Source organism: Pygocentrus nattereri, chromosome 24 (assembly GCF_015220715.1).
Source record: "Pygocentrus nattereri isolate fPygNat1 chromosome 24, fPygNat1.pri, whole genome shotgun sequence".
In the NCBI taxonomy this organism is placed as follows: domain Eukaryota; kingdom Metazoa; phylum Chordata; class Actinopteri; order Characiformes; family Serrasalmidae; genus Pygocentrus; species Pygocentrus nattereri.
The window spans coordinates 11754630-11775046 of NC_051234.1; the positions used below are offsets into that span (position 1 = coordinate 11754630).

Sequence of the window (20417 nt, forward strand, 5' to 3'; positions counted from 1 at the left end):
GTTTAAGTAGACTGGTATTTGACAAAGACTGGGACTTCACAGGGCCCTGTGTTTGCAAGGGTCCTTATTCTTGTGTTCCTGGTGCCCTGTGTTTGCAGGGGCCCTGTGTTCATGGGTCTCTGTGTTCTACAGAACTCTAATTTTGTTCTAAACAGATTGGTTTGTCTCAGAGTAATAAAGGTTCTCCGGAAGAACTGTTTCAGCTCCTGCTGTGCTGCCTTGTGTTTATAAACTCTTCAGAAAAAAATCCCGGAATCTCTCTCTGTAGGGGCTCCTGTGAGGCAGAGAGAGAACAGCAGGCATGTTAACAGTGGTTAGATTTGTATTTTAGCTGGAGTGTCCCTTTAAAGCCTCTGTCAGAATGAGCTTTCTGGCCGTTTAGCCGAAATGAGCTCGTTTGTGTGGCATCTGTTGTCGAGCGGAGGAATTTAAAGGTGTAACAGCTCTACTGTATGAGTCATTGTGTGGCTCAGTGACTGTAACTGCTCTCAGAACAATAACAGAGATGAATAAATCATTTTGTAAACAAGTTGAAAGAAAGCTGCTCCTCAGAGACGGACAGACGGAGGGTGGTTTTCAGCGCTGCAGCTGTTTTGGCTTTAGCTGCTGATTGTTTTCATGATTGTGTTGTAATTAAATGACGCGTGCAGATGAAAGCATGAGATGAGGAATCTGCTGCTGACCGACATCATTGTCAATAGGCTGTAATTGGATGTGAACAGGAGTCCAGTAGTTTGTGTTGCTTGTGGTGTTTTCCTTTCATCCAGCCAGGTTTGGCTCGGGTAACATTCAGAGCTTCCTAATGGGCAGCAGGCATTTTCAAATTATGTCAAAAAACTGAAAAACAAAAAGTGTCAGGCCATGTAAAGTTACACAGCGGGTCTCAGAATTCTGAGGAGCATGGAGCATGAAAGACACCAACGCTCTGCCGATCAATAACTGCAGAGTTTAAGCCTCCCCTGGCATCAACATCAGCACAACACCGGGAGCTTCATGGCAGGGTTTCCATGGCCGAGCAGCTGCATGAAGCCTTACATCACCAAGCACAACGCCAAACGTTGGATGGAGTGGAGCAAACCGCCGCCAGTGGAAACGTGTTCTATGGAGTGATGACACAGCTTTTCCATCTGTCAGTCTGATGGATGAGTCTGGGTTTGGCGAATGCCAGGAGGACATTACCCCCCTGACTGCACAGTGCCAGCTATAAAGTTTGGTGGAGGAGGGATGATGATATGGGGGGGTTGTTTTTCAGGGGCTGGTCTACAACCCTTAGTTCCAGGGAAGGTTTGGAACTGTTTGGGGAAGAACCTTTTCTGTTCCAGCATGACTGAGCCCCAGTGCACAAAGCAGCTCCATAAAGTCATGGCTGGGTGAGTTTGGTGTGGAGGATATTGACTGGCCCTCACAGAGTCCTGACCTCAACCCCATCCAACACCTTTGGGATGATCTAGAACGGAGATTGTGAGCCAGACCCTCTCGTCCAACATCAGTGTCTGACCTCACAAAGGCTCTTCTGAATGAACAGGCAGAAATTCCCACAGACACTCTACAAAATCTTGTAGAAAGATTCCCAGAGGAGTGGAAGCTGTTACAGGTGCAAAGGGGGACCAACTCCATATTAATGCTTATGGAATTAGAATGTGATTCATAAAAGCTCCTGTAGGTGTGATGTGAAGGTGTCTCAATACTTTTGTCCATATAGTGTATGTTAAACACACAAATCTATTTTGACCATATTTAAATGTGCTGTCTGTGAGAATGTGTTGACTTATTTTCACTTAGAACGCCAACAAAATGTAATTTGAACAAAAGCTTTGCATACAGCTGTATATGTAAATGAGCTCTGTTCTAATGGGCTGCACAGCGCAGGCTTCAACAGTCCTTATGACTTCAGAGCAAGTAGGAGGGGCTAAACTGCTGTAGGCTGAATAGGCAGCTGTCTTGACAAACTATACGAAACTCTTTTAGTATTTAAAAAAGGTGAGTTAGATGGAGTTTTCTGTGATTCTGGCCCTTTAAGCTCAGCAGAAAGTTGATTACTGAGCGTTTGGGCATTCTTCAGCTGCTGGGTCAGTAGTCTGTAAATGAGGAACTGATCTCTCTTTTTTCCTTTGCAGCGTTCAAGAAGGAGGACAGCGGTTTTGATGAGGTAAGTGGAAACACAGGCGTGTTTTTGTGAGCATGGTCAGAGGCGGTGTGGAGTCAGCGGTTGGAGCCGGAGGCGCATTAAAGTGTCAGAGTCACAGTGAGACGACACCATCCAGCGAGGGCTGAACAGTGTATGGCTTGTTAATCATTATTGTGATTCTGGTCTTTGGAACAATGATGTCACAGATGGCAGCAATATGCAAATGAGCATCTAATGACATGAGTCACCTTTCGAGATGAGTTTCTGTGCATGTATTGATGAATCATCATATTCATATATTCCAATAAAGGGGAATTACTGTGAATTATTGTGAATAAATGGCATGAAAAAGCAGTTTTTATACCAAAACTGAAACTGGATACAGCACAGCTTTTTTTTGACTTGTTGAGTAAAAATGATTTAAGTATAAATAAATAATTAAAAGATGATGCATCATCTTAGTTGTTGCTATGCCAACAGAATTGTTTGAGTTGTTTGTGAAAGAATTAGTTTGCGTCATATGAGGTACACATCAGCCTGTTGATTCCCACCAAATTATCCAAAATTCCCCCCTAATTCATTGTGTAAGGTGTAAACAGAGAGATTCTGAGTGGTTTGGTGTGAAATGGTTCAGATCTCTTTGCAGTGGTGGTGATATGAACCAGGGGTCGCCATGACTACACAAATATAGAAATTTTATTTACTATCAAAACCACCAGTGGACCTACAGGAGTCTTCTGAGTTTATATGGAATGTTGATGATGGAAAATAGTGGAACATCTGAAATAATATGTTTTCTTTGCTGACTATTTTGCCTCACAGCGCCCTGCTTGTATCCCTCCACCATGAATGGAGTTTAAGTTCCGAAAACTATCATAAAACAGTGTCTCAGGCATCAGGCAGTGAATTCATAACCATTTCATGTAGTAACTTTCTGTGAGGGAGCTTTTAGAGGTGGATGTCTGGTTCCTATCACCACCACTGTGAACAGTTCTCTTGGTTTATCTAGAACAGAGCATTTCATACCAAACCATTCTGAATGACTTTGTTCACATCCTCATTAGTTAATTATACAAACATGTTGAAAAAGTGGTCAAATTCCATTTGCACATCAGTCTGTGTTAATAAATGGCTGCAACTGTAACAACTGCAATTTCCCCCTGGGATCAATAAAGGAATCTGAATCTGAGAATCATACAGTGTCAGAAACTACATAATTGAGTCTATTAGTAATTACTGAACTTACTTAAGAATATTTAGGTGTGATGCTAATTGGTGGGGTATAAGCTTCCATTACATGTTAGCTATATTAGCCTTGTAGCTCCATTGCTGAATATTTACAAACACGTAAACTTGATACCCCAAACATATATTTGCTTATCATTTAAATTTAGGATGGGAGTGGGGGGGTAAGGGTGCCGGGAGGTTTTTTTTTTTTTGGGGGGGGGGGGGGGGGGGGGGGGGGTGGGGGGGGGGGTTGGTTGATGAACTATCACTTGAATACAGTGTGTGTGGCGTTGGTTCCCACACCTGGTGGAACTGAGCTGAATTGACATGAACTGGAGTGTGCTGAGTGGGACATGGTAAAGAGTTTGGACCACCAGCCTCATCTGTGTGTGTGTGTGTGTGTGTGTGTGTGTGTGTGTGTGTGTGTGTGTGTGTGTGTGTGTGTGTGTGTGTGTGTTACCCAGCGGAGAAAAATGTGAAGAATCTGAAAAGGAAAAGAGCCGTTTCCTGTTTCAGAGCGGATCGTCTCTGAGAGAGCAGCAAACATCTGACCTCTGCAGAGAGAGAGAGAGAGAGCGTGACAGAGAGAGAGACAGAGAGGGAGAGAGGGACAGAGAGAGATTGGGGAGGAAGAAACTGAGAAAGAAGAGAGAGTAATGAGGAAAAGAGAAAGAACAGAGAGAGGAACTAGGGGAGAGAGAGAGACAGACAGAGAGACAGAGAGAGAGAGAATGGGGAGGAAGAAAGGGAGAAAAAAGAGAGTAATGAGGGAAAGAGAAAGAAGGGAGAGAGGAACTGGGGGGACAGAGAGAGATACAGACACAGAGAGAATGGAGATAAAGAAGAGAGAGACAAAGAGAAAGAAGGGAGAGAAGAACTGGGGGAGAGAGAAAGAAAGCAGAGAGGAACAGGGGGAGAGAGAGACAGAGGTTGAAAAAAGAGGGGGAGAGAGAGAGAGACACAGAGAGAGAGAGACAGACAGAGAGCAGGAGAGAGAATGGGGAGGAACAGAAAGGGAGAAAGATGAGTAAGAGAATGGGGAAGAGAATGAAGAAGGAGGAAGAGAGAAGGGGAAAAGAGATAGAGACACAGAGAGAGAGAATGGGGAGGAAGAGAGAAGGAGAAAGGAGATAGAGACAGAGAGAGACGCAACAGAAGGGCTCGTTGTGTGTGTGTGTAAAATGTTTGCCTGCAGGCTGATCTGTGGAGCAGGGCAGTGCGTGTGGTGTCTCTGACTGTTCGTAGTGGTCAGTGTGGTGAAACTGTAGGAGGTGGTCACTGAAATGGTTCGGTAGCCTTAAGAAAGAATTCTCTTTAACCCAGTAATATCTGAAATATCACATTTCATTTGGCCTGTGTTCTCTGAGGAAAACACCCCCAACAAAGCATCAGATATCATTGTCATCATATTGTTGCTAAGCAAAAGGCAGCAAAAACTACCAAAGCTATGTCAAATACTACTGAAACGACAGCAAGAACTACAAAACCTATTTAACAAACCACCAATACAACAACAAAAACTACTAATTCTTACCACAAGCTACCAACATGGCAGCAGAAATTTCTGAACTATACCAAAAACTACCAAAACAGCAGACAAAACTACCAAACCTATACCAAAAGCTACCAATATGGCAGCAAAAACTACCAAGCCATACCGCAAATTACCAACATGGCAGCAAAAACTACCAAAACATAACAAAAATTACCAATATGACAGCAAAAACTACCAAACCTTTATTGAAACCTACTAAAACGACACCAAAACTACCAAACCTATACCAAACACTACCAATATGGCAGCAAAAACTACCAAACCATACCACAAATTACCAACATGGCAGCAAAAACTACCAAACCTTTATCGAAAACTACTAAAACGACACCAAAACTACCAAACCTATACCAAACACTACCAATATGGCAGCAAAAACTACCAAACCATACCACAAATTACCAACATGGCAGCAAAAACTACCAAACCTTTATCGAAAACTACTAAAACGACACCAAAACTACCAAACCTATACCAAACACTACCGATACGGCAGCAAAAACTCCCAAACCATACCACAAATTACCAATATGGCAGCAAAAACTACCAAACCTTTATCGACAACTACTAAAACGACACTAAAATCTACCAAACCTATACCAAAAATACAAAAACCAAACAATATCTACAAAAAAAAAAAAAAAAAAACCTAAAACTAACAAAAGTACCAAAGATACTAAACTATGCCAAATTTTAAAAACCAAACATATGAAAAACAGTAGCTTCTGATAAGCTGATTTTCTGATCAGAAAATGTTCGTGATCTCCGGTTTGAGCTGGCAGTGTTACTCCCATGCTGAGCCGGTTAGTGGAAAATTGAGGTTCCGTTAGAGGTTCCTCAGTGTGTGTGATCCTTGTGAGGAGCTCCCTCACAGACTGTACTTATGGATCCTTTTACTGACCCCACTGAAAACAGACTGACTCCCAAAAACAGGACACACAAGAATCACAGAGCTCAGCTACAGGACCACAACACGGTCCAGCGTGAACCTGTGTAAATACTATAATCAGACAGTCCAGACTGCACTCGGAACAGATCCTGCGTGACTGTGTCACAGTAACACTGTTTTATTCCTGCATGATAAATCTCTCCCTCTCAGCTTCATTGTGAATCCTCAGCTGAATTAGCGTCTGCCGCTCTTCCCTCCGTCATTAGTTTGGTGTCAGAGGCTGAAATGAATTCAATAAAATCTCCCTCCTTCATCATTTACACGTGCCCAGGTTATTCCACACGGATTCTTTCTCATCTGCTTCTTTTCATGTTTGAGGGAAAGAAGAAGAGATCGTCGTGTCTGTTTCAGTCAGTGGTGGACAAAGTACACCCCTCATGTACTTGAGTTAAAGTAGAGATATCCAAGGTAAAATATCACTCCAGTAAAAGTAGACGTTCCTCCTTTAGACCTCCACTTGAGTAAAAGTACAAAAGTGTTTGCCTTCAAATGTACTTAAGTATTAAGAGTAAAAGTAACAAGACTCTTGCTTCATTTACTCATTTTAGGTGAAAATACTCAACTGTCACTCTTGGTAAGTCTTTTAATAGAATGTCATTTATTAGTGACGCTGACGTCTATTAAAATGATCATAAGCACAAAACACTGAAGGCAAACTATTTCCATTAGGTAGAACCGAGTGGCTCTAAATAAATAACTTTTTACAAACATGCAAAGTTTCAGTTTAAGATTTATTTGCAACTTAGTTACAAGTTTAAGTTTAATAAAAACCTGCTTTAAACTCAGGATCACAAATGAGTTTCCTTTTCTTTGCATCTGTAGGTCTTTATTCATAAACATAAACTAGCCAAAACAAATTTACTATACAATGAAATAGTGTTTGTATAAATTCAGAAAAAAGCCACGTCAGTCACGACTGCATATGTGGACATATTTCTATATTGTGGTCTATTTACACAGTTAGGTTAGTTCATCATTTATGTTGAATAGACACTCCCAAAATTTTACGCTGCTGCACTGACATTGAACCGTGTGCTGCACTGGGTCGGTACAAGCTCAAAACAAAGTGCACGCTGTGCCCTGATTGGTGCTCTTGTTCTTCTTTCGTTTTGACATGTTATGTTTTTATACACACATAAACCAAAAGGAACAACAGCTTTTGCAAAATGTAGTGGAGTGAAAAGTAAGATATTTGACTTTGAAATGTAGTGGAGTGAAAGTAAAAAGGAAATACTTCAGTAAAGATACACGAAAAAACGACTTAAGTACAGAAATGAAGTACATTTACTTAGTTACTGTCCACCACTGGTTTCAGTGCAGACGTTTCTCTGGGAGATGGATGGTGATATTCTCCATCATAATCCGGCTTATTGATGCCGAACATGATAAAGTTCACTCTGATCTGATATAAAGCAGCTCCTGCAGCGCCTGTGTTCATCACTGGGTCAGTTCTAGACTGATGGTTGGTGGTGAAGGAAAGAATGTAAATAACTGAATAAACTAAATTACTTTGAATTCTGCGCAAAAATCTGCCAAAAACCACTTTAAATTCCTTCTTCACAGAAGCGACAGTCGGAGTGGGGCCTTCAATTTAGGCCTTATATGCCATAACGATATAATACGATTTATGATGGTGTTAATGTATGTTATGCATTTTTATTAAAAAAGGATGAAAAAAAAACAGAAATAAAAAAAAAACTGGATGAGGTGAAAAGTTTGATGAAGAAATGCAAAAAACAATCAAAACAGATTTTTCGTTGAAACACCCCCTTAAAAAAGGTGATTCTTCAAGGTTTTTTAATAAAGGGGATGGTGAAGGGTTCTGGTTAGAACCATGAGTACCATTCATGATTAAATGGTTCTTTGCATGGGGAAATCAGTGTTGTGATTTTATGTAGCACCTTTTAGAAAATGGTTCTATATAGCACCAGGTTACTGTTACAATGTCAATAGCAGAACCCTTTTTGGTGCTATATAGAACCATGTTCAACACATTCTCCATCAATCTGAAGAACCATTTCACCATGTAAAGGACCATTTAGGCTTGCAGATGATTCTATATAGAACTCATGGCTCTAAATAGAACCATTGTCTTTACTAAAGAACCCTTGAAGAACCATCTTTTTTTAACTTTATAGCAGGAAGGACATCCTCTCAGTGTTGTTTGCTGTGGTTGTTCACATGTATGGGTTGATTTGCCTAAAACAGGTGATTAATTCACATTTTTTACCAACTTTTCATGGATTTGCATTTAATTAGTGAAATATGTAAACCCCATTTTCTCTGTCAGGATTCACTCGTGATTAATGCACAAAACTTCACAATGATACTTTTGAGCATAAATGTTAATGCGTACAGGTTTTATTTCATCATTTTAATTAATAAATGTCGACATTTACCAAACAATCTGTTTCTCCTCCTGCGTGAGATCCAGAACCGGTTTGGTTGGACCCAAAACAAACTGCATCTCTTTCCTTTAGTGTGTTGGATCTTTTTGTGCATGAAAAGGTTCTGCAGAGTCCCAAAGCTCAGCATTCCCTCTAGAAGGAGAAACTCTCTCCCACAGAACCCACTTTTCTCAGCTGCCTGAAACGTCTCTTTGGAATTCCAGCCCTTTTCCTTTGTTACAGGATGACATCATCTCGTAACACAGTCCTTACTGCCCGCCTACCGGCAAGCTCCGCCCCCGACACAAAACACAGCAGCTACTGGAGGAGGAAGAGGATGTTCAGTGCTGTAGCGTGTGGAGAAGTTGCTGACCGGACTTTCAGTATCCACTCTGGATTAAACTGATCCGGCAGAACCGTTGCTACTGCAGAACCAGCTACAGCGGAGTTACAGCTGCTCAGGGGAGAAGGGCGTGTCTGCAGACTGCAGGACAGGGGTGGAACCTGGAGGGGCAGAACCGCTCTGGAGGCTGGCCGATTAGAACAGAGTGGTTGACCTGACCAACCAGAGCACGCAGGGCTTAAAGACACAAGAGCTCTAATAGTTTCCTGCCCAGCCTCAGGGTCTTTCCTTTTGAAAAACCCTTTTAACCATATGTCCATGATGGATGAGTTAGGGCTCAACAATACTGTTTTCATCAGAAATTATGTCACAATACAATACAGTGTGCTTTTCTGATCATACTTGTAGATATTGACCAACTGCGTGCTTCATTATAAAGACAGCAAAATTAGTCCATTTAACTGGACTTAGTACTAAATATTCAATAAAAATCACTGTGTTCACAGTCGTTGATAGTATTTTTTAAAAATGCTTCCAACTGATCAGATGTCTGAAAAATAAATATCATGACAGATGTGTACCACAAAGTATCGTGAAATTATATTTTTAACCATATTGACCACCACTAGGATGAGTTTCATATGAGTGAACCGTTTTACATTGATTCGCACTGAAAATTCAAAATCACAGGTTTTATCAGGAGCGCTGCGCTGCAGAACTGATCAAGGCCTGATGAAGGTAGAGGTGGGTCAGAATGATAAAGATCCTCATTCTGGCTAACTGTATTGTGAAAAGCATGGAACCCTTCATGTCATTCTCTGGTTTGACTTGTATGAAGGGAGTGGGTGTACAAAAAGCACCTGGCTGGTTTTATGTCCTCAAGTAGTGGGAGATATAGCAAAAATGTAATATCATGGTACTTTAAGAACTTTTCATGATATGATATCACAATGTACATTTTGGAAAAGACAGTGCCACATTTAAAAAAAATACCTCTCAAAAAACGTGAATACAGTGATTTAATATGCAAAATTTCACATCAAGCACTGAATTAGATATAATTACAGGATTATATTGTGATCAAACCTGCAGTGGGGAAGTGTTTGTAAGTACTGATTATTTATAATATGCTCAGAAAAGCATATTGTGGCATAAATTATGATGATAATCTCAGCCCTGTTCTGAAGTAACTTATTGCTGGTACTGTTTCTATAATTCTGGCTACAGTGTCTTAATTTTGGCTAGAAGATCCTCTCGCTTGGTGGGCCGAGTGGCCCCCTGGGTGGGGATGTGTATACCGCCTCTTCAGCTCATACAGCCGGGTTTATCCAGTAATGATCTTTAATAGATTGTCGCCTGTTTCCTCTCATGTCGTCATCTCATAAGAGTGTGAAATGGGATCCAGACGTGATGAGACTGTGACAGAGGGATCCTTCACAGCATGAGTGTGTGTGTGTGTGTGTGTGTGTGTGTGTGCGTGCGTGTGTGTGTCCATCCAGCTGTTTGTTGTTGTTTAGAGAGTGTGTCTGGGTGACAGGAGTGAGCAAGGTTGTGTTACTGAGGGGTCACTGACGGAGTGAGAGGGGCTGGAATGTGCCAGTGAAGTGAATGAATCTGACTGTGACCCAGTGATGTGAACCAACATGAGGGTGGACCAGTGATGTGAATCATTATGATGGTGACCTAGTGACGTGAATCAGTGAGATGGTGAACCAGTGAAGCGGCTCAGTAATGTGAATCAGTGTGACAGTGAACTAGTGATGTGAGTCAATGTGAAGGTGAACCAGTAATGTGAATCTGTGATTTTTGAATCAGTGTGATGGACAATTCGACTCACAGGTCATTTTGATCCTGATGGTAAGTCAGTGAATTGGTATCAAGTGAAACAGTCTGACAGTGAGTCAATAAATCAGTGTGATGGAGAATCTGTGAGTCAGTGAATCAGTTTGATAACAAATCAATGTGATGGAGAATCTATGAGTCAATGTGATGAATCAGTGAATGAATAAATGCTCTGAGCTGCTGCTGTGTAAATATGAAGTTGAGATAAATAAAGAAATGAAGCCTTAAGCAGATTCACTTACCACTGTGTGTGTGTGTGTGTGTGTGTGTGTGTGTGTGTGTATTTCTGGTATAAGAGTGAGACTTTAATCATAAGTGTGATTTCACACTGCTTCCTGTATGTTCTCTGATAAGCTGCTTACAACCACCCCTCCCCCACATTCTGAACTGATTACTGAATAACATTTAAAGCTGGTAGACCATCTGAGTGATGGGGCACATATACTTTTTCACACACAGAGTATTAGCTCTGACTCTTTGTGAAACCGTAGCTGTGCTGCTGACTCACATTCCTGTGTGAGACCACCAACAAAAACACTCTGCTTTACCCCCAACACTAGATTTCAGCATCTTCATACAACATTTTGTGTTTATCGCTGCTGTTTGCTCTCTCCACAGATCTGGTTGTGTTCTGCCCGACTGTAATACGAAGTGTAGGGGGTGATATGGCTTCTACTGTTTCATTTAAAAAGTCCTCTATAATGTTCATATGATCCACACAGTCATTCTGACAGACAGTAATGCACTACAGGAAGTGTAGGGGGCGATATGGCTTCTATTGTTTCGTTTAAAAAGTGATCTATGATGTTCATATGATCCATCCATATGGCTGGGGCACAGGGCAAGATTCATTAGGTAGGTTCATAGGTTAATTGATTACTGACTATCACGTTATTTAAGTGTAGAAATGATCCTTTTTGGTAGCCATTCTTTTTCTCTGTCTGTCTGTCTCTGTCTGTCTGTCTCTCTATCTCTCTCCCTCTCTGTGTCTCTCACCAGTCTGATAAAGCAGGAAAGTGCCAACATTCCTGTCTTGTCCTTTTATGGCTAATGTACGAGTGTGTGTGTCTGCAGTAGTTTTATTAGTGTTATTTGTGGGTGCCCTCTCATACCCTCGCAAATATTTTCCCATTTAACTCAGTCCCTGCACTGGTAGAGTTCAGATCCTGCTATTAATAGTCTTTTATTTTCCCTCTCTGTCCACTTTTAACATTAGTGTGGCTTTATGTACCAAAACCTGTCAGTGCATTTCTATATTAACATTTTCAAGCAATATATATTGTTAGTGTTGATGCATAGTTATATATTATTATACACTGATCAGGCATAACATTATGAGTACCTCCTTGTTTCTACACTCATTTTCCATTTTATCAGGTCCACTTACTATATAGGTTCACCTTGTAGTTCTACAGTTACAGACTGTAGTCCATCTGTTTCTCTGCATACTTTGGTAGCCCCCTTTTAAATTGTTCTTCAGTGTTCAGGACCCCCATAGACCCTCACAGAGCAGGTATTATCTGGGTGGTGTATCATTCTCAGCACTGCAGTAACACTGACGTGGTGGTGGTGTGTTAGTGTGTGTTGAGTTGGTGCGAGTGGATCAGACACAGCAGTGCTGCTGGAGTTTTTAAACACTGTGTCCACTCACTGTCCACTCTATTAGACACTCCTACCTGCTCAGTCCTCTGTGTAGATGTAAAGTCAGAGACAATAGCTCATCTGCTGCTGCACAGTTTGTGTTGGTCATCCTCTAGTCCTTTATCAGTTGTCACAGGATGCGGTTGCTGTGTCTGATCCACTCATACTAGCACAACACACCACCACGTCAGTGTTCCTGCAGTGTTGAAAATGATCCACGACCCAAATAGTACCTGCTCTCCATGGGGCTCTTGACTACTAAAGAACAGGGTAAAAGGGGGCTAATAAAGTACCAGAGAAACAGATGGACTACAGTCTGTAACTGTAGAACTACAAAGTGAACCTATAGAGTAAGTGGAGTTGATAAAATGGACAATGAGATGGTCGTAATGTTATGACTGATTGATTTATATAACACGCACTACCTGACATAAATTAGGATCAGGCTAGCAAGACAGTGTTTGCTGCCGACAGCTGCCCTTTACATTGTGTAAAGTTTTCATGATGAATGAGCCCATAAAAATGGTCCTAAATGACTTAGAATCAATCATTTCATTATTGATTTGCATTAAAACTAAAGAACCTTTTTCCTTCTACAGTTATGTACACTGAATGTTCTGTAGTAAATGTAGCTTTTAAATATATGCTCTTAGCAAAAAAGGGTTATTTGGGTTGTAACAATAATGGAGCCTTTTTGCTGCTATATAGAACCCTTTACAGAACATAGACAGCAGATTCTCCATCAATCTGAAGATCTTTTCATGATGAGAAGAACCCTTAAATCATGTACAGGGTCATTTGATTGTTCATTGTTTTATATCGAACCATTTTCTTGACTAAAGAATCCTTGAAGAACCATCTTTTTAATAGCATTGATCCGTGACATCTCAAAGAACCAAAGAAGACACATAAATGGTTCTTTGAATGTGTTAAATAGAAAATGTGTTGTATACGTTTTTTTTAAAGAAACTTTTCAAATGGGTCTAAACTGCAGGAAAAAGGTTCCTGTTGTTTCATGTCCTAGAACCTTTTTATGGTACTGTATAGATCACTTTTTGATAAGTGTGCTTCACTGCTTGCAAATATTGAGTATTTAGACATATTATTATTATTATTATTAAATTTGTTTTTAAGATGATTCACTACTCCAGCAGCAGGTTTCCGAAGCTGAAGAGCAGAACCGTATCTGTATCTCACTGCAGGGTCTGGAACATGTTGGTGCTGAAGCTTCATCATTGATACAGCAGGTCAGAACCGGGTCAGGCTCAGCAGACTGACCTTTCTGCTGGCTGATGTTCCAGCAGTTAGCGGGGCAGTGGGTGCTCCTTTCAGCTGTCGCTCTGCTGTGGAAATATGCAGAAGGTTCTGGAAATGTCAAAGCTTCACTGCAGAACAACATGCTGGTCATTCATAATGCAGAAGCAGATCAGCTTTAATAAGCCCAAACTGAGAGCCTGTTCAGCTCCACTCAGCTCTGCTGGTGGGCTGCTGGTGATGCCCCAAAATGGAAGTCAGGAAACTGAAATTAAAGACATTCACGCTTTGTAATTAACATAATGATGCTGATGATGTCGAAGATGCTACTTGCCATGTTGGGAATTGAAGAACTGGAGGATTCATCTCATTTTGAAGAGCTTGAGAAATATGTAAATAATATCCATATGTCTTTTTTCCCGTTTTATTGTTATAACACTGGATTATTGCGGAACATTAATAATCCATTATTGTTAGTGATGTCATAGATCAGTTCATACTCTAAAAACTGAAAGGCATCTAAAGCTGAATCCACTACAACAACGAAAAACATTTTGTTTATTTGTAATGCAGGGGACGTGGCTTTGGAATTCCCTTTTTGCAGTCTCTCCAGCAGGGGGTGCTATAAGCACACAAGTCGCTTTAGTGTTCACTATTTAGAGAAGAAACAGCTGTGAACCCACACCAGCAGGAGCTAACAAACACTTACAGTAACAACTTTTAAAACAAGAGACAATGTTTATTACTGAAAGATTTAGTTTTTTTTTATAACATAGAATATATGTACTCAATGTTATATTATCTAATTAAAGAATTTCACTCAGTCAGTTACTGCTAATAAAGTGTGTAAGCAGCTTTACCGAGGTAACCAATCAAAAAAGACTGGAAGCTGTTTAATGCAACTATTTACTCTTTCGCATTAACGAACACAGAAGTGGGAGGATGGTCTATATACTCAGCTCTCAGTTTCGTTATTAGGGACGAAGGTGAAATAGATGAGATGAGTTTTCCACTGTTTACTGGCTTTAACTTCTGTTCGGCGCTGTTGCCATGGTAACAGTGAATGATGGCGCATGCGCAGTTCTGATCTGAGCTTATTAAGGTCGCATATGAAATTGAATATGAAATTGACTCAGGTTGGATTTGAAAAGATCAGATTTGTCCACACAGCCCTGAAAACATCAGATCTGATTCACATTATGGGTAAAAATCTGATTTGTGCCACTTCAACCTGGTAATGTGAACACAGCCTTAGTGGAGTTTTGATTTAGATTTCTTGTTTTTGAACACTGTTTTAATTTTGATTTCAGTTTTCAGTTTAGTGACCTTTCAGTGGACTATAATAACCTTGATTCGGATTGAACAGTGGCATAGAAAGGGTGGAAACCGGCCAGAGGAAGCGTGACGGTTACCTGTGAAACAGCCCTGACAGGCCTGCTGTGCTGCAGTGAAGTTTATTCTGATTCTATCAGCAGCAGGAATAAAGGATTTCTGTCCCGCTGTGACCGGCGCTAATCTGCCTCATAAACAGATAAACACTGTTTCACCACACACTAACACAGAGCGCTTTATCCCCCTGATGATAGCCCGAGTGAGCATTATGGGATGTAGAGCAGCGGACTGTGGGTCATCAGTGTGAGACCTGCCCTGCTGTTTGAGTGTGGAGATCAGCTGTGACCGCAGCAGCACTGCTGTGTCCTCCATTTAAACACATTAAGCGCATGTAAATAAAAATAAAAAATCAGAGGCAGAGACAGAGTCCTTCAAGGGTTCTTTGGTAAGGGCACTGGTTCTCTATAGAACCATGAACACTCAGAGAACCATTTGCATGATTAAATGATACTTTAGATTGATGGAGAAGGTGTTGTGTGTGGTTCTGTATAGAAAGGGTTCTATGAAGCACCAAAATGTTAATCTATTGTTACAAGCCTGACATCATAACCATAGCAGAACCCATTTTGGTGCTATTTAGAACCATATACAACACATTCTCTATCAATCTCAAGAGCTGTTTCAACTGAACCATGGTTTCAGTTTAAATGGTTTCAGAGAACCATTTAAGCATGCAAATGGGTCATTGATTTCTCATGATTCTATACCAATTGACTTTACTAAAGAACCATCTTTTTTAACACTGTAGGCTATAATACATTTTTTTTGATCTTCTGATTAAATTGTGATTGTGATGTATGAACGATTAATCATTAAGCCCTAAGTTAGCATGGAGGAGTTTATTTTCTCAGACAGCGTTTGGACAGCGGGGTGGCCTGGACAGACCTAGGCTGTCACGGATGTGAGGGGTTCAGGGGGTTTGAGGGGTTTGAGGGGTCTATAGATGGGGAAACAGGAATGGGTGATTGTGGATGGGTCTCAGAGGAATGATGTCACTCTTGCTCGTATGAGATAATTTCCTGTATATGAGGGGGACACACCCTCTGGCCCACTTAGAGACCGGCTGGAATTCCCTCTCTGCCCGCATTGACTGATACAGGCATCTGCAGTCAGACTTTGGGGCTGCTGTCATTTTTGGGGGGAATTTTTGTGTGTGCTATGCTAGTTATTGTTATTATTGCCCCCTGCTGGCTGATACTGCAGAACATTCACAAAAATGATAGACATGAAAAAATGAAAGACAGACATGGATAATTAGACAGACATATAAACAGTCTGACAGACATAGATAGACTGAGAGATAGACACACAGACAGAGACAAAGACAGATATAGATAGACAGACATGGATAGTTAGAGACAGACAGACATGGATAATTAGACAGACAGGTAAATAGACAGACAGACATAGCTAGGCTGAGAGATGGACATACAGATGGAGAAACAGACAGATAGATAGATAGATAGATAGATAGATAGATAGATAGATAGATAGATAGATAGACATGGATAATTAGAGACAAACAGACAGATAGATAGATAGATAGATAGATAGATAGATAGATAGATAGATAGATAGATAGATAGATAGATAAATATGGATAATTAGAGACAAACAGACAGATAGATAGATAGATAGATAGATAGATAGATAGATAGATAGATAGATAGACATGGATAATTAGAGACAAACAGACAGATAGATAGATAGATAGATAGATAGATAGATAGATAGATAGATAGATAGACATGGATAATTAGAGACAAACAGATAGATAGATAGATAGATAGATAGATAGATAGATAGATAGATAGATAGACAGACAGACAGACATATGGATAATTAGATAGACATACAGACGGAGAGAGAGACAGATAGACAGACAGATAAATAGATAGAAATAAACAGTCTGACAGACAAAAAAACAGATGGATAGGCAGATAGACAGAGATAGATAGACAGATACACAGAAGGACCGACCGACAGACAGACAGCTGTATGTAGAAGGCCATGTCTCTCTCTTTATCTCCTTGTTCAGTGTTATTTCAGCCACTCCACACACCAACGTCTCATTATTTAGAGTCCCGCTAATACTCCTCCAAGATCCTGCATAAGATCCTCCATACTCTGCACTATTCCTGAATAAGGAACTTTGGGACTGAGCTCTTTTTCTCTTTGGGGAAAATGAGTGTCATTTTTGAAAAATCACAGCTTTTGCACCCAGAGTTAAACTGAGATGTTCCAAAACAGATATAAATCTCACCCTGACAGTCAGCGGGATGCTCTGAATTACCAAATTGTTAAGGGACAGGGCGTTTTAGGTATGAGGGGTTGGGGGTTGTGGGTATGTGTGGGGGGGTGGGGGGGTGAGGGAGCGAGATTATGCCTGGAAGGGGTTTAACCCCTTAAACAGTCAGAGCCGAACGAGTGGCCCAGGGTTTCTTCTATAATCTAAGAATAGCTCTGCCAGTTTACACTGAAGTTCTTGTAGTTACTGAATAATGGGACTTAGTATATAATAACACTTTTAAGGTGTTTAAAGGAAGTGGGGTTTATGAATGGGAGGGATGTAAATATAGGAGGGGATGATACAAGTATTAATGGTAATTTATTGATTTTTCTGTTGTAATTTTAAATCTCACCAGATACTGTGATTTTGTAATATTGTATGAAAATATCACGATGTTGAGTTTTCTCGGTAACGCCCTGGTAAACCAAGCTGGTACAGACTATGGTGGACAGATTGTCTGATGGAGAGATGCAGGTTGTGTCAGTGGGAGTCCACCTGAAGGGTGATGTTAATGGGTGGTTTGAGGGGGCACAGATGTGTTGGGGGATTGGCATGGAGGCTTTTGTGGAGCATTGTGTCAAGAGTATGAAAATCATTGAACGCCCTCCAACATCTGAACAGCTGGACTCTGTCACACGCCAGCTGTACTGTTCTGTGTGTGTGATGGTTTGCAGGTGTGTGTCATTGAGTTAACTGTGTGGTTTACATTGTAGGGCATATTCAGCAAAAAATCCAAATGTCACCAGTCTGAAGGATTCATATTGTACCTTTTAAATCATGAAAAGTCACTCTCAGTACTTTTTTAGCACGTTGTGATATTTGTCTTTGCATTTAAAATCTGTTTGAGTAGATTAAAAAGTATAGTTTTGCCGTAACCCAAGAGTAGCCCGGCTCGTGATAGACGGCCCATGTCTGGCCTGCACAAAACATGCCGTAACCCAAGCATAGCCCGGCTCATGATAGTTGGCCCATGTCTGGCCTGCACAAAATATGCCGTAACCCAAGTGTAGCCCGGCTCGTGATAATTGGCCCACATGTGGCCCACGAAACACATGCCGTAATCCAAGTCTAGCCCGGCTCACGACATTCAGCCCATGTCTGGCCCACAGAACACATGCCGTAACCCAAGTCTAGACCGGCTCATGATATTTGCCCCACGTTCGGCCCACACAGCACTTGCCAGTTCCGTAACTTAACAGTAAGAGCTGAACGTGGCACAGATTAGGCACAAATGTGCCTGATATCTGGGTAGTTAGAGCTTGTAAGCAGGACAGTAATATGGGTGGCCCGAGGGTGGACCCGCATTGGTGTACTCTCAGCAGGGTGCCACCGATATGTCCTAGCTATCTGGGCTGTTAGCCACAATAGCCTTGTAGCTCAAATGCTAAAGGTAAAAAAACAAACTTCACACAGCGAACGTCTTTGCTGATTGAGTACATTTGGGGGGTGGGGGGGGTGGGGTGGGGTGTATCTCTTTTGTTCGCTGTAAACTCGCTCCTTTAGCTTATCTGTTCTTGTCCGTATTAGCGGCTAGTCGACCGGCTGGCAGAATGGCTGGTAATGAGTCCCCTCATTGCCCACTGTGATGAATGAGGCTTATTATTGTGTCAATTGAGGTCATTTGCAGCTGAATAGCTCTGTTATCCAGCAGGCCGGCCGGCGAGAATGAGATGATTTATTTTGATTTGGATTCTGGATAAATGGATGAACTCCTCAGTTGAGCATCAGTCTGGAGTGCGGCTCTTCTTGTCCACTTACATCAACGCTCTACAAGCATGTGCACGTGGCTGTATTTCTGTATAGCCATGACAGATACTGAAGTCTGTATAAAAAAAAAATTATAATTATGTTTTGTTAAATTACATTTTCATTTATATTAATGTCATACTTTAGAAAATGGCTAAGTTAGCCTGTAGTAGCCACAACTGATAACCTAGCAGTGTAGGCTAATGCTGCGTTTGGGTGCTAATCAGGAAGGTTGTATGTACCTGATGGTTATCTAGTAGACATGACTTCACTCTGTTTGGTTGCTTGTTCATAAATACACCCACTAGATGGAAAAAGAAAGCAGGAAGGTCTGGAGGAGACATTGCCTGTTTTTTTTTTTGTGGTGTTAAATATCACACAATCAGTGCATCAGTGCAACAATATATTCTGTAAGTTTTGTGTTTTTCACTCATGTAAAATGTCAGAAGTCATGCTATACGTTGCATCTCGTAACCTTGTGTTTCATCTCAATCATCATTAGCAGTGCTGTCTAGAACACTAGTAGTGTATGCTACTAAACACTAGCAGCATAGGCTAATAAACCATAGCAGTGTAGGCTACTAAACATTAGCAGAGTAGGCTACCAAACATTAGCAGTGTAGGCTACTCAACATTAGCAGTGTAGGACAAAATCTCTCTGTTGAATGATTATCTGAAAAAACAGCTAGCAGATACTGATGGAGTATTACTAAAGTCAAAGATAGACATTAATTAAATAAAAGAAATAAATTATATTAAAGATAATTAAAAAAAGATAAAATTAAAAAAATCTAATTTGTGAGCGAGGTTGAGACCAACTGCTATCAATATATAAATTTGTTTAAAGGAGAAAGGCAGGCTTAGGGGTGAAAGATTAAGCATGTTTATACTGAAATCTCAATTTAACACATGGTATTTACCTTTGAAGGCCTTCATTACCTGAATCAGGTGTGTTCGATTAGCGTTGCAGCTAAACTCTGCAGGGTGGTAGATCTCCAGGACCAGGATTGGGCTCCCCTGAGTTAGACCAGTCAGATCCAACCAAACCTCCTTGTGTTGTGACATCACAACCACAACTTACTGGCAGTCTCGCATACTACATTCAGGGGTAAAACCTCAAGCCAGAAAAGATGGTTATTCTGGTCTTCTAGGACAAAAAAACCTGAACCTCTATTTATAGAAAGTAATCATAGTTTTAATCGCTTTTGTAATATCACTCAGAAAAATCGCAATTAGAAATTTTTCCCAAATCAATCAGCCCTACACTTTAGAAAATTATGGCTTGTTACTCGTCATGCCTCGGCTAACTGAAGACCAGTTTCACAGGAGGTTAGGAGTGTCTCCATTTTAAATATCCAAAAGAGCGTCTTCTGTTTTGTTTTCTTTGATGCTGTTTGTAATCGGTCCTTTGAAATGGTGTTGTTTGATGTGATCATGTTATTTGCTGTTTCATGTAACTTGTTCCATAAGGTTGAAACTGTTGCAGCAGTTTCAAATGAGTTGCAGGATGCTTTACGTCAGGGGTCACCAACCTTTTTGAAACTGAGAGCTACTTTATGGTTACCGAGTTATATGGAGGGCTACCAGTTTGATGTGCTCTTCTTAAAAAAAATTGCTCAGTTTGCCTTTAGTTATATATTATTAATAATGATTAATGATACTC

At 40.8% G+C, this 20417-nt stretch overlaps 1 protein-coding gene across 1 annotated transcript in view; it reads left to right on the forward strand.

Moving 5' to 3' along the window:
- Positions 1-20417, forward strand: part of cdk14 (cyclin-dependent kinase 14) — a 126218-nt gene that overhangs the window by 4055 nt on the left and 101746 nt on the right. Inside the window, exon 2 of the mRNA XM_017714469.2 lies at positions 2118-2149. Coding sequence (XP_017569958.1) covers positions 2118-2149 — 32 coding nt within the window. The remainder of the gene's footprint in view (positions 1-2117; positions 2150-20417) is intronic.